This window comes from Electrona antarctica (genome assembly GCF_951216825.1).
Source record: "Electrona antarctica genome assembly, chromosome: 7".
Taxonomy (NCBI): Eukaryota; Metazoa; Chordata; class Actinopteri; order Myctophiformes; family Myctophidae; genus Electrona; species Electrona antarctica.
Window position 1 is genome coordinate 16,075,515 of NC_136812.1, and position 15,600 is coordinate 16,091,114.

At 46.0% G+C, this 15,600-nt stretch overlaps 1 protein-coding gene across 1 annotated transcript in view; it reads right to left on the reverse strand.

Moving 5' to 3' along the window:
• sema6bb (sema domain, transmembrane domain (TM), and cytoplasmic domain, (semaphorin) 6Bb) overlaps positions 1-15,600 on the reverse strand; it is a 196,013-nt gene that overhangs the window by 19,830 nt on the left and 160,583 nt on the right. The window contains exons 14-16 of the mRNA XM_079506728.1: positions 13,970-14,110; positions 12,715-12,792; positions 6,796-6,854 (exon numbers count right to left, since the gene is read on the reverse strand). Coding sequence (XP_079362854.1) covers positions 6,796-6,854; positions 12,715-12,792; positions 13,970-14,110 — 278 coding nt within the window. The remainder of the gene's footprint in view (positions 1-6,795; positions 6,855-12,714; positions 12,793-13,969; positions 14,111-15,600) is intronic.

The following is a 15,600-nucleotide window of genomic DNA, read 5'->3' on the forward strand; positions in this document are numbered from 1 at the left end:
CCTCTGCCTCCCTCCCCCTACACCGCGTCTCCTCTGCCTCCCTCCCCCTATACCATGTCTCCTCTGCCTCCCTCCCCCTACACCGCGTCTCCTCTGCCTCCCTCCCCCTACACCGCGTCTCCTCTGCCTCCTCCCCCTACACCGCGTCTCCTCTGCCTCCCTCCCCCTACACCACGTCTCCTCTGCCTCCCTCCCCCTACACCGCATCTCCTCTGCCTCCCTCCCCCTACACCGCGTCTCCTCTGCCTCCCTCCCCCTACACCGCGTCTCCTCTGCCTCCCTCCCCCTACACCGTCTCCTCTGCCTCCCTCCCCCTATACCGTCTCCTCTGCCTCCCTCCCCCTATACCATCTCCTCTGCCTCCCTCCCCCTACACAGCGTCTCCTCTGCCTCCCTCCCCCTACACCACGTCTCCTCTGCCTCCCTCCCCCTACACCCAATCTCTTCTGCCTCCCTCCCCCTACACACCGTCTCCTCTGCCTCCCTCCCCCTACACACCGTCTCCTCTGCCTCCCTCCCCCTACACCGTCTCCTCTGCCTCCCTCCCCCTACACCGTCTCCTCTGCCTCCCTCCCCCTACACCGCGTCTCCTCTGCCTCCCTCCCCCTACACCGTCTCCTCTGCCTCCCTCCCCCTATACCGCGTCTCCTCTGCCTCCCTCCCCCTACACCGTCTCCTCTGCCTCCCTCCCCCTACACCGTCTCCTCTGCCTCCCTCCCCCTACACCGTCTCCTCTGCCTCCCTCCCCCTACACCGCGTCTCCTCTGCCTCCCTCCCCCTACACCGTCTCCTCTGCCTCCCTCCCCATACACGTCTCCTCTGCCTCCCTCCCCCTACACCGCGTCTCCTCTGCCTCCCTCCCCCTACACCGCATCTCCTCTGCCTCCTCCCCCTATACCGTCTCCTCTGCCTCTCTCCCCCTACACCGTCTCCTCTGCCTCCCTCCCCCTACACCGTCTCCTCTGCCTCCCTCCCCCTACACCATCTCCTCTGCCTCCCTCCCCCTACACCGTCTCCTCTGCCTCCCTCCCCCTACACCACGTCTCCTCTGCCTCCCTCCCCCTACACCGCGTCTCCTCTGCCTCCCTCCCCCTACACCGCGTCTCCTCTGCCTCCCTCCCCCTACACCGCGTCTCCTCTGCCTCCCTCCCCTACACCGCGTCTCCTCTGCCTCCCTCCCCCTACACCGTGTCTCCTCTGCCTCCCTCCCCCTACACCGCGTCTCCTCTGCCGTGCTCCCCCTACACCGCGTCTCCTCTGCCTCCCTCCCCTACACCGCGTCTCCTCTGCCTCCCTCCCCCTACACCGCGTCTCCTCTGCCTGCCTCAATAGCCCACACCTTCTCTACACATCACCTCTTCCCATCACTCCACTCCTATCATGATGATTCATTCCACCCCCCTACTACCTCATTCCTGATCCCCTTATACACCCTTTATTATTATCGTCACCCCCGTTCTTCACCTCCTATAACCTCTTAATCCTGCTCTCCTTCATTCTATTTCTCTCTGCTCCAACCCGCCCCCCCACGCACGCACGCACGCACACACGCACACACGCACACACGCACACGCACACACACCCTAGCCCCGATCTGATTCACCAACCTGGCCTCGCCCCCACCACGGTACCATCCATTCCCACTTTATAGATTCACCCTTGGTTATCTATCGGACTGCCATCAAGGAGATGGAAATCGATTCCCCCTTCCAGCAACTACTTCTCCCCGGCTAAAGAGAAGGCGAAGCAGTTAGCAGGGCCTCCTCCAGGCAAGGCCGTCCATCTATTACCCTCTGAGGCCTGCGATGTCAGTGAGGACTGCTGTGGTATAGACTAGACTCTAGAGAGCAGGGCTGCACGCGACCGGATAGAGGCAGAGCAGAGCGCCCTGCATGAAGGTTGTAAAGTACAGCTGAGACTTTTGGCCCAGACTTTATTTATTTATTTATTACTCAACAGCATGCAAGGCCAGGGTTATAATTTAAAAATAGGTTTCACAACAAAAAAAATAAAAAAGGAGAAAAAGAGCAAGGGGAAAAAGTGTACCTAACCTAAGCGTCACCCTTCGCTGTGAGGAGAAGATTCCACAGTCTGTGTGGTACAGTTTGACACGGAGGCACTCAGGAGCAGTGGTGGAAGAGGTACTCACATGTTTTACTTAAGTAAAAGTATTAATACCACAAGGTAGGAATACTCTGTTACAAGTAGAAGTCTGTATTGGTATCAACATGTACTATTAAGTAGAAAGCACTCATTATGCAGAACGTCCCATTTCACACATGTATAAAATGTATCCAAATCCTTTGAAAATCGCAGAGATACAAGCTCACAATGTGTCGCATGTGGTAGTGTGTTTTGTAATAATAATCAAAATCTAGTTACAAGTAACACGTAACTAAAGTCTAAAAATCTGTAAAAAGACAATATTTGCCTCTGAGATGTAGTGGGGTAGTGGGGGTAAAAGTATGGAACATTGTAAATACTAGAGCGGTGCCTACTTGGAACGATGCAAGTTGGAAATGAATGCCCCCCCCCCAGTTATTATGTCTGTCTCCCTTTTATACCAATACTGTATATGGAGTTCTTTGTCAGGCATGCCCAAATATGGAGTCTATGCAGATGTCAAAACATCATTGTGATGTCAGAACAATCATTGTGATGTCAGAACAGGCCAGCTCCATACAGTATATGGAGATATAGGGGATCAAGTCCAGAGCCCGGGCAGAGGCTTTTGTGCTGGTTCTGGACAACCGGCTATCCGACGGACTCGACACCGGGCACTGCACTGTGGTGGTGTGGAACGCCTGTGTCGAATTTGAAGTCGGTGGGGCGAACGGTTGTTGTACATACATCTGTTACGTGGATTACAGATGTATGTACACACGTACGTACACACATACGTACAAAGTACTACACACAGAGACGAGGTTCATTTATATTAGGATTGAATACATTTTTACTTAAGTGCAGTACTTGAGTAATTGTATTTTGTTACTTTCCACCACTGCTCAGGAGCCAATGAGAACAGAGATAGCAGGGATAGAGATTGTACTACTGACTGTCCCCAAAGACATGCAGAGAGCAAACATCTTCCTCTCCCATCTGACGTGTCAAGAAAGATACATACCTACAGACAGACAGTTGCAATGCGTCTGTTGCAGAGATATGAAAAATTCAACAACCAAAAGTCATCTGTCTATTCCACCCAGCATCTAAAACCCTGTGGATTGCGTGCGTGCGTGCGTGCGTGCGTGCGTGCGTGCGTGCGTGCGCTCGCGTGCGTGTTTGTGCGTGCATGTGAAAACAAGATCGTGACACGCACTGTAGGTTTTTGCCTGTATATTTACATATTATGTGACACAGGAAGCCATGCAAAGAGGAAATAGAGACAGGCAGAAATACAGATAAACCCTCAGACATACCGTGCAGTGCAGTATTGTACTGTAATGCACTGTACAACCAGACAGAGAGCAACGCATCCTGAGCTGAACTTGTGTGAGTGACGACGTGACAGGAGAAGAGACGTGTTCAATGTGTAACCGCGTCAGTGACAGATCTGTCACAACCACAGCTTCTTGAAGCCGCACCTCTGACTGCTTTTCAAGTCTCCAGATGGGTGAAAAAAGACTCGTCTCGTCTTCACAGGGAGACAGAACGATAGGAGCTGCACGGCAGGTCCATGGGAAACGTAAAGAGAATCAATATCAGATAGAGCCTCTGTGGAAAGCAGAGATTATGATGAAAACACAAAGAGCCCGGACCGGTGGCGGTCTCAGAGATATAACTCATCACAACATCTGAGACACAGTGTTGGGTAAGCGGTTTTGGCAGCTGAACAGACAGATGCTGATGCTGGGCCCATGCTGCTGCTGGCGTACCAATATACCGACACAGACGCCACCACAGCGGAGATGGTTCATCTGAAGCGACAACACAGCACACCACTGTCAGCGACAGACCCAGTCCCAGCTATACTCATGTCAGGATCAGAGTCTCACTGTGAAGACATCTACTGAGATGAGTTCCTGGCCAAGTCCTCAGAGACAGAGTGAAACCCAGAGCCAAGCAGGTCAGCCACCATGCCACCATATGGTGTTTGTTTCACCACCTTAAAAACGTATTTTTTCTAACTGATATCGGTGACGACTTAAGCCCTATATATTGTAGCTCAGGTGTCTGCAACCTTTTTTAAATGAAGTGATTCATTAAATGATTTATTTTCTGGTGTGCCATGTCAACATTCATTTTAATGACACCACATAAAAAGATTCCAACATATTTTGAATGTCCATAAATATAACCTTTTCCCTTCTTTTTAAATATTTTCTTTCACATTGTTATAATGATCTTTAGACGCAGTCTCCCAGACTCCTCAGAGTTCAGAGTTTGAATGAATGTAGCATTATGTGCAGGATGAAATTTACATAGGCTACAGATGTTAGGGACATTTATTTGACTACATTTTTTAAATAGTTTATTTTAAACCAAAAATCCTCTCTCTCACACTTATGCCAGTGTGTCAGTGATCACCCCCTAGGTTGCCTACCCCTGCTGTAAGTACTTTGTTGTAAGACTTATCGCAAAAATAGTAGATCTACAAGCTCAGGATATATTGCATTGAGACGTGTTGTGAACTTGTAGATTGTCTATTTTCACTATTGACTTAAATCTATATCCATTGCCTATGTCTGTCTATTTTTGCCAGCTGTTTATATATTTCCACAGAATGATGACATGCCTAGAATAGGGAAGCTATGGTTCATACTGTAAGTGAACATCTAGAGTATAGATTTAGATGGAAAGTGGCCATAACAGCATGATTAGAGGTTTTATTCAATTTGACCACTCAGAGGCTCACATTCTGACGAGCACAGAACAGAAGAGGATGTATTACAGATGTACAATAATCTGACATTTAGCATTTCATTGCAAGCTGCCTGTACACGGCTGCACTGTGTTCTCCTTGGAATTGGAATGTCCAATTAAGCCATAGAATTTGGAGGCTGGAGGGTTTAGCGGCCTTTCAAGAAGAGACTCAAGTTTTGCATTATACTGTGTCAGGTCTGTAGACTGTATACAGTATAACGGCACATGACAACAGACCCTAAACAGACCCATGCATGCAGTAATCACAGGGTCACAGTCAGATGGACACAGAAAGACACTGACCAAAACCCCCTGGGTTCAATCACCAAAAAGGTCCAGTAAAAAGTAGCGACTAGGCCACACAAGCACGTTAAAGTTGTATACATCGGCTATATTTAACAGTTTAGCTGCATAATCCATGCTATTTAATTCATGTTTCTCCCCTAAGTGGAATATTTTTCGGTTCGACAACAAGCTGTGGAACTATTTTCAGGGGGATTTTCATGTATCAAAGGCGCAAATACTTTGGCGTATGCTCCAAAGGTAATTACTAATTAAACAATCTCGGCACTCGGCAGCCTCGGTATATGTCACCTTTTAATATAAAGCCCTCAAAGCGTTAAATAACACATCACGTCATGATGTGACACAATGTGAGCTTGTAGATCTGCAAAACATTTTTTTTATCTCAAAATAAAATGTGGAATATTTATAGATTTTTGAGACATTCTAATTACAGTAATGGTGCATGGCTCTGTGGCAGTGGAGACAGGGTGCAAGGTCAGCTTCAAACAGACTAGTGCCTGGAAAAGGGATTAGTGTGGGGCAGGGCCCATGCAGGCTATGCAATATTTATCAGTGTGTTTCTTGGGGTGTGTGGCACATGAACCCAGGGAACCTGCAGAGCTAGGTGGAGGATTAATTTGCACAAATGCCTCATCGGAATTAGTGCTCAGATCAAAGAGAGGGGCGCCACAGGACTAGCCAGTACCGCTGTGTTGTGTATTGAGCCTAAGATTGGGCTTCAGTACGTGTGACTGATATTTTCATAATGACAGGGAGAAGAAAAAAAAAACATCAAGGGGAAGTATAAACCGGTGCTGAATCTAATTATCCAAAAGTATAAGCAACGAGAACTCACCCTGCAGGCTGCACAAAAACGAATTTCACCCACATGACGTGACAATAAAGTTGTGAATAAAGTCTGATTCTGACGGCACACAAACTATAAGAGCCAAAGGTAATGGTAAACAGCAAGCAGAACAACGTTAACGAAAACCTACGTGCATGGGGATTTTTTCATGCCGTATAACACTGTTTCCCAAACAGTGCGTCGGGACCCATTTGTGGGTCGCAAACACATTTTTATGGGTCCCTTCATTTTTTGTTTGCTATGTTTTATTTCAAAACATTTCCCAAAAAAACAATTGTTTTAGATGTACTGAAAATCAGGCTAAAACGTTTGGGAACCGCTGCTGTATTAAACTGTTTACTCTTAAGAGAAGAGAGCTTCTACAGAACACTACAAGAAAGCTTGTATGGGCCTCTGTATACTTGGTGAACATCCATGGTGTATATAGTGTTTAGATGATTTGAGACAACCAGGCCCATCAAGTGTTACTGTTGTTTACATGATGATGATGATGGTGACAGAGAACAAAGTCATGTAAAGGCTAATTTAAGGATTGTGCCGCAAGTGTGCGCAACTAAGTACAAATCTGTAGGGCAGGAGAGCTACACATGAGCTACGTATTGGTACATAAACATGATCATGCATGCACAAGCACGCACGCACGCACATGGCACGCACTCACGCACGCGCGTGCGCACACGCACGCACGCACGCACATACACACACAGTGAGGAACAGGCACGAACCCACGCACGCACGCACATACACACACAGTGAGGAACAGGCACTTTTCTTACCATCACAGTCGCCTAAATGGCCCACACTTCCCTGTTCAACATCTTGCTCGAATGGCAATCTGTGAAGGAGAGGAGACAAAGCCATGAAACAGGGCCAGCACACAGCAGGCCACATGGCCACCGTCACCACAGCATAGACACGCTCTGATAAACTAAGGACAACTATCTCAGTTACAGCCAGGGACAGGATGACACAAGATGCTACTGTATATGTCTGACCATGCATTGTTGGTGTGTTGTTACGTAGAAAGATGCCAGGTTCATTTGTAGACCTGGCTATAGTGTGTATAGTTTCAATGTATAGATTATAGACCCTCCAACGTCTGGCTTTTGGAATTACTTCATGTGGCAGCCAAGTCATTATCTGTCTTAACAACATGTTCCTCGGGCGCTCGGGTGGCGCAGTAGTAAAGTGTTAGCACAGAGAGTCTGTGGGGGGGAATTAATTGGCATAACGACTAAATTTGGGATGAAAAAGGGGTAAAAAAAAATACATGTTATCTCTAAATAACATTAGTAAAAAGTAGTACTCTGAAAGTACCCAAACTATATCTGCACAGCAGTGCACACTATAATTTAGCATCTATCAAAAAGGGAAAGAGCATGGAGTTTAAGGTTAATTGTTATAATTTCTCTAAAGCATGGTTCTAAACTGGTTTAGTTTTTTACTGTCTGGGACCCACATTTGCCCAAAACCATGAAATCAAGAAGCAATACATTAAACTCAATAGTGGTGAGCGTATTGACTCATCAACCGTGGGTACGGGCAGTTCGGTTGGAGAATAACACACAGATTGGGTAGAGGCGGTTTCAATGTTAAATATTAACAGGCTATAAAGTAAGTAATAATACAATCATTTTAGTTGTAGACAACCGAGAGAGCAAAAAGAAAGTGAAGTGAGTTCAGTGAGTGGGAGGATGGAAGGTTAAACAAACAATCATGATTCAATGCCACGCATGCACACATGCACACACACACACACACACACACACACACACACACACACACACACACACACACACACACACACACACACACACACACACACACACACACACACACACACACACACACACACACACACACACACACACACACACACACACACACACACACACAGGGTCTGTTCTATTCTGTCCTGTAAGTAATAATACAATCATTTTCAATCATGGTAAATGGTAAAATGGTAAATGGTGCATTTATATAGCGCCTTTATCCAAGGTGCTTTACATAGATTGTGCATCAATTCACCCATGCACGCACACATTCATACACCGATGGCGGCAGAAACCATGCAAGGCACTAGCCAGCACATCGGGAGCAATTTGGGGTTCAGTGTCTTGCTCAAGGACACTTCGACACTAACTCTGGGGGAGCCCGGGTTCGAACAGGCAACCTTGCGGTTACCATCCAGCCACTCTACCCCTGAGCCACTAATAGTACACATGTATAATATATAATATAGTATAGTATGTATAGTTTACATAGATACTCCACTGTTACGTTCTTAGCTTACGCATGTTTCATGATAACTACTTTTTATATAGGTGATGTATGCCATGCTTTTTGTTATCGCTTAATGTAAGTCGCTCTGTCAGTCGATTAAGAGCGTCTGCTAAATGCCTACATTGTAATTGTAAATTGTAAATTGCTCTGAATTAATAAAACGAGGGCGGTACCGTAACAAAGTTATTAAGATAATGACCCAGCGTGTGTGAGTATGCGTGTGTACATACAGTACGTGTGTGTGTGTGTGTGTGTGTGTGTGTGTGTGTGTGTGTGTGTGTGTGTGCGTGCACACGCGATACAGTACCACGCTCATTCCATTAGTGCTCTCCCCCATGCTCTCTCACACTCTGCTCTGTGCATTTATTCCTGCCTCCCCCCCCCCCCTGTTTAAAACACTGTAACAGCGGGTCGGGTTGGGTTGTGAAAATAAATGCGCTGAAGTGAGTCGGGTGGTGGTGGTTGAAATTACTTTAAAATGTGAGTGGGAGAGGGTAAAAGAAAATAACGGACCCGGGCATCACTATAATTAAAAATTCTTCAGTCCACAACTCAGTTAAGGCATCTCTTGACCCACTTTTGGGCCTTGCCGAGCGGTTCACTATAAGTTCACAGAAGAGTCCAGATATATCCTCATCTCTGAAAGCAAGTCTCCATCTTTATCCCTGTGCCTTAACAACTCATTTCCCATTTGAGTAAGAGGAAACCATGGGAAAGTGGAATGGCTGATAAAAACATATGACAAAGTGAAGAACCAGAGAGGAAATGAATGCAGAGACCAGGTGCTCTGGAGACTAGGGGAAACACTGGACCACCTTTAGTCATCTATAATGTCACCACAAACAGCACAAGTTACTGTTGACCTGTGTGTGTGTGTGTGCGTGCGTGCGTGCGTGCGTGCGTGCGTGCGTGCGTGCGTGCGTGCGTGCGTGCGTGCGTGCGTGCGTGCGTGCGTGCACAAGAGGGGTTCTTCAGGCTTGTATAATGCATCCTTTTCATGATTTGAATGTTGAATAATTGTGCCCTTAAGGGCCTTTTAAGATAAGTTGAAATATGCTAAATGAAAATAGCCTTTTGATGACATTCTCACTGTCACTAGCTGTTTTTAACACTTTCCCTCGCATTCACAAGTTAAACAAGTTAATTGATGTAGGAACAGCTTCCCTTCCAATAACGAATTACACGAGTTATGTTTTTATTGTTTAATTCACGTTTTAATACGTTTTAAGACTTACAGGGTTTCCATCGGACAGAGTGGGATAGGCGACGCGTTCGGATGACGTCACCACAACATTTTCAGTCACACTGGCATGCAAAGGCTTCTGGGAAATTGAGGCCAAATGCACTCCAATGGCGGCGGTGGCACGCAGCAGGCGTGTTTCTCCGCTCTTTGTTGTTGATCGTAGGACGTAGGGCATTGTAAATCCACTAGTCGACCTTGCTGGTACTAGTTGACTAGTTGATAATCGATTTTGTAGGCCTCAAGATCAGGTAGATTATAGTTATTTATAGTCACCAATGTACACAGTTTCTAAATGTACAAATATTTATTTCCCAAAAAAAAAGATTTTTCTTTTTTTATAGGTGGTTATAGGTGGTTTATAGGTGGTTAAACAACTAGTCGACTAGTAAATTAGGCAACTAGTCAACTAGTAAAAATGACTAGAAGTGAATGCCCTAGATTGCCACTTTGGATTAATTCATATCTATTAATTATGGATATCTACTAACTGGTGGAGACACAAGGTTCGGATGTAGGTCCAGGTTCAAATGTAGGCTAACATATAAAGCAACTGTAACATTTACTTTGGTCTGAGGACAAAGTTAAAAATCTAAACCAGAGAAAGAAAATTAAATTGTCTACGGAACCACCAGGGATTCCTGGTGTATAAACAGAAACAGAATAAAATAAAACATTAGTGGCACTGGTTAGAAAAGCCCACAAATGACCTTTGATGTAGCATCATCTTTTTATTTATTTATTCTTAAGAGGGTAAGAATGGCCCATGGCTGCTGAGACAGGCTCAGTGGGACAGGCCTTCAGATGCTACAGCGTCAGCCGGGGCAGCGTTCTGCAATTAGCTAACGGCCAAACTACGACAACAAACTACCCAGAACCCTCATAATGGCCTGTGAGAAATGTGCTGAACAGCGCTGTGAATCTGCAGCAGTTGTCGTCTCAGTAAAGAATTATGTTTTGTTTACAGCTGGCTGCCTTTCAAGGACTCTGGGCTGTTTTATTTGTATACACTCGTCCTGTTGGATAATTATTGTACATGTGCAGTTGTTTTCATCCCAGTAAACTTTAATATCTGTGATGAAGTGGTTCTGTGGCTGCAGGACACTAAATCTGGGGAATACTAAAGATGCATGTGTCCACGTGTGTGTGTGTGTGTGTGTGTGTGTGTGTGTGTGTGTGTGTGTGTGTGTGTCCACATGTGTGTGCATGGGAGCTGTCGTGTGGCATACTGTACATGATGTAATGACTGTACAGTTAGCAATCACAGTGTTCTTCTTAATTAGGGGAAGCAAAATGAGCCTCTGTAACACCATGTCCCTGTTTAACCCATTTTGACCTGCGATCAGACTCTAAAAATGTCTTCTACATCCTGACAGTTTTCTGAAAAAGCTATGTTTCTATGTCAGTCGTTCTTCGTTTCTTCAAAAATAGCAGACCTACAAGCTCGTAGCGCGCCACTCGGTGGCGCGCTATGAGCTTGTAGATCTGCTATTTTTCAATAGCTAAAGCATAACATAATGCTAACACCAAAAGGGGTTCCCGCCCAAAATGGGTTAAGAGTTAATAACTGTGATGTACGCAGAGTTAACAGCAGATACCTGCAGTAATAAAAAAAAAAACTCATCCACCTCCAATAAAACAAGATGAGAAAACAACGACTGCAGTAATAAGGGAGATAAACAGTCACTGTTCCTCCAATAACACTTAAATTACAGTCTGAAGTTCTGCGAAACCTACTACTGGATCCTTACATGATCTCCTCCGGAGAACCATGGCAAACGGGGGCCGCGTTATTCCACAGAGTGGAAATGCACAGCAACTCGATGCAAAATCGATTGCAGAGTTGACTGCCCTTGGTAAATCAAATCAAGACCAGCACACAAGGCCTTTAACAGTATAAGCAGACAGCCTGCGGTGGTCTTTAAGGCCCGTGTTGTCTGTTCTGCTTGGTGCTATACCTGTGTTTGAACGCCTGATTCAATAAGCAGCCTGACTAAGGAATGATTTGATTTCACTGGCAGGGAGGCAGTGAGAAGGCAGACAGCTAGAGGTGAGCTGCTGAGATGCTTAGCCAGGCTTTAGCAGCAGGAAAGATAATACAAGACAAGGACAAAACAACACATTGCATACACACACTTTGCAAACGCGCAAATACTCGCATACACAATTTACAATTTAGACATTTAGCAGACGCTTTTATCCAGAGCGACTTACAGTAAGCAAGGACAACACAAGGTAATACATCAAATGCATAGAAATGGTAATCTAGGATCATAGCTAAACCAAGAACCAATCCCAAAAATCTATTATCTGTACAGTATCTGTAGTGTGTACCATTTCATGGTACACACTACACACTGTCGACATAACATGCTATCTAAATTATATTTTAGCCTTTGCATAAGCCTGCAAGGTATTCGAGGCTAGGGTAAATGCTACGTGCTAAGGTGGAGTCTGAAGAGGTGAGTCTTCAGACTACGGCGGAAGATTGGGAGTGAGTCTGCAGTTCTAACTGCAATGGGTTGTTCATTTTCCACAGTTTTGGAGCCAGAAGGGAGAAGAGTCTGGGATGTGTGGAGCGTTGTCCCGGACAAACGCACGCACGCACACAAGCACACACACATGCACGCACGCAGCCACGCACGCAAACACACAAAACAGACACAGCAGGATAGCAAAGCTACAAGTGAGTGAAATAATGTAGCATTGTTCAACAGCAACAGCTGACATCCTGAATTGATAATTGCACACAAAGAGTGGACTATTAGACTGGATAGTTAAGAGTCACCAGGGTTCGCTTAGAGTGGAGGACACAGATGTGAGTCTGAGTTGCTCACATTTACTGTTACCACTGAGGAGGATCTCCAGATTGGATTACTCCCCGGGTGGTCCAGAATTGCAGGTGTGCTTTATGAAAAACAACTCGATGCCGGCTCGGATGGACGAGGAGGAAAGTCACACAGAGAACTGAAGCCAAAAGAAAAAGAAAAGCAAAACAAAAGTCAAAAGGGTTCAGGAAGTGGCCAGAGATGGAGATGAAGACAAATCCAGACAGGGAGTCAATTTGCTAGACAGCCTGAGGTGAGGCTATGGGCTAAAAAGAGGGTCGAGTATACAAACTGGAGTAGACGGAGTGCAAGTGGGAGTGATGTCTGATAGAGAGGCGTCTCACCTGGTGGCCGGCCTCAGGAAAGAGCAGGTGCTGCCTCTGGTCCAGCCACAGTAAGGGTCCCTGGAGGATATGCAGTTTCTACAGAGAAACACCCAAGCAGAAAAAACCTCACTTACCAACTTAAACGCACAAAAAATGACTAATGCTAAACAAGGTCCGCGAGCGACCGTGCTGAACTAAACAAAACGGACAAATGGTGCTGAGCAACTGAAAACCAACACAGCAAAATAAAAAAAATAACCCAGGAGGAAGAACTCTTGCCAACAGGACACTGAATCTTACTCACATGTAACCACACTAAGTGACTTAGGCAAAGCTCACATTGTGCTGCCGGCCACCAGAGCATAACAGTACTGCGGACGGGCAATGTGTTGTGAATCACACGGGTATGTGATTCACCAGGTTCACTGAGCACACTGCATGCTTGATTTGACAGCAGAGGCGATGTTTGCTGGTGTGCATTCTGGTTGTGTTATGCCTGATTTACACTTTATTTATTTATACAGTGTCTCGCACCGAAAATAGCCGCGATCTACAAGCGCAAGACGCATATCGGCTAGCAACGCATCGTGAGCGTGTACATCATCTATTTCCGGTGCAAGACACGATGTGCAAACGACTATTACAAATCAGGTTTTGTGTGTCACTAAGATGTAAGAGGGAATGCCGTGGGGCATTAAGACTCGGTAGTGTGCCAGTGGATGTGCCTTTGTGTGTGTCTGTATGTGTGCATTGTGGCGCGCGTGTGTGTGTCTGTATGTGTGTGTGTGTGTGTGTGTGTGTGTGTGTGTGTGTGTGTGTGTGTGTGTGTGTGTGTGTGTGTGTGTGTGTGTGTGTGTGTATGTGTGTGCATTGTAGCATGTGTGTGTGTGTATACTGTAGATGTAGATCATTGGTTCTCAAGGTGGGGTCCGTTGGGGGCTTCCAGGGGGCATCACAATCATCCTAACGACTTTATCCAATTTTATTTTGGCTATTCAAAAATAGCAGATCTACAAACTCACAGTTGGTTATACATCTGCTATTTTTGAAAATAATATTTGAAAAACATTTCTGAATAATTTTGCATTTTTTAACACAAATCTTCTCTTCCCTGGCACAAAGCCTTTTCAGATGGGGTCCGCGGCCAAATACATATGATTTGGGGGGTCCTTGGCACAAAAAAAGTTTTAAAACCACCGCTATAGATTGCCATGCGTGTCAGATCGTGCACATGATAATACATATACAGTATGTTATGGTGAAGTAGACTTACTTCATGCATCGGGAGTAGAGCTGGCACCGAGCCACCGGTACTCTGACGATACAGGACGGGAACGCCAGGAGGAGAGAGTGGCTCACCTTGTCCAGAGTCAGAGACAACAGCTGTCTGGCGTGGGGGGCGTCATCGTCACACCTTAGGGACCACACACACACACACGCACACGCACACACACGCACACGCACACACACGCGCACACACACACACACACACACACACACACACACACACACACACACACACACACACGCACGCACGCACGCACACATTTGCACAAACACCCCCAAAAAAGACAAGAAAAATGCATTAGGCAATTACTGGACCAGGACTGCTCATTAAACCTCTGACCCTCCACTCCACATCATCATCATCATCAGTAGTGTCCCTTCATGCCTCAATGATGAAACGCCAGCACACATAAAGCACTCCTATAAATAAAAACATCATAACAGTAAATGCACTAAGAGGCCAAGTTGAGCAGCAGTACAGTGTCACACTATAATCTACTCTGTTTCTGGTGGAGGTCTGAGGGGCAGTGGTGATGACCGTCACAAACACAGCGACGCTTTCTAATTGGCACCTTGGAGCAGACCACCACCGCTCTTGCTCAAGCACCTGCCCGTGAGTGAGCCTGGGAATTTATATATTGTTGCTGTCGGGCAGAAACCTCTTATCACCATATTTTTCCCATAAATGAACGCCCTACTCGATCATTCTGCATCAAAGTAGCAGATCAGCAAGCTTGAAACTTGAGCTTCATGAATCCTGAAAAGTCACAGTTATGAACATATGAGGTTTCCACCCGACAAAGACGATATGTTTTTTGTTTTTAATGCACATGTGGGCTCATGCCTCGGTTGTATGGCTTATGGTAATAACGCCACAGCGGGGATCGCAGTCATTAAGCGCAATCTATCATTCCGCTGGGGACCGAACGAGCACTGAGTCATTGCTCACAAACCAATAACACCGTGGGACAAACGAGACGAATGAGAGTGGAGGGAATTAAAGAGCGGAGAGGGAGACGTTGATGTGAAAAGGAAAGAGAATGAAAAGATACAAAATAAACATATTTTTTGTTATGGGAGTAAGAAAAGAGATAAAGCGAGAAGTAGAGCCAGTCGGAGCACATTTCCAAATGAAATTAAGCAAGAAATATACAGTGTAAGAGAGCAGCGGAGTGAGTAAGAGAGAGAATTTAAAAGTAAAAAAGCAATAAGGGTCAGACAGCTTGAGGAAATAGGAAAAGGCTTGGGTCCTATTAGTGTCTCTCTCCCGGGTCATTTCCTGGTTCATTATGGCGGCGGGCCAATCACAAACCAATTTGATCTCTATCTGTGGTGTCCTCTACACAGTCTACAGGAAGATCCTGGTGACAGCGGGACTGCCTTTGTCTATGGTACATACCCAGAAACTCATTAAGCCTGATTTATAGTCGGTATCGTGCACCGAAAGCGGCCGATCTACAAGCTCACTAGTCACTAGTGTGTCGCAGTGCAGACGCATTGCGTGCTTGTAGATAGGCTATTTCCGGTGCGCGAAACGATGCACAACCAAGAATAAATCAGGCATTATACAGACAGAGGACATCTGGCCTGAGTGTACGTGATGTGTCTCGGTGTGTG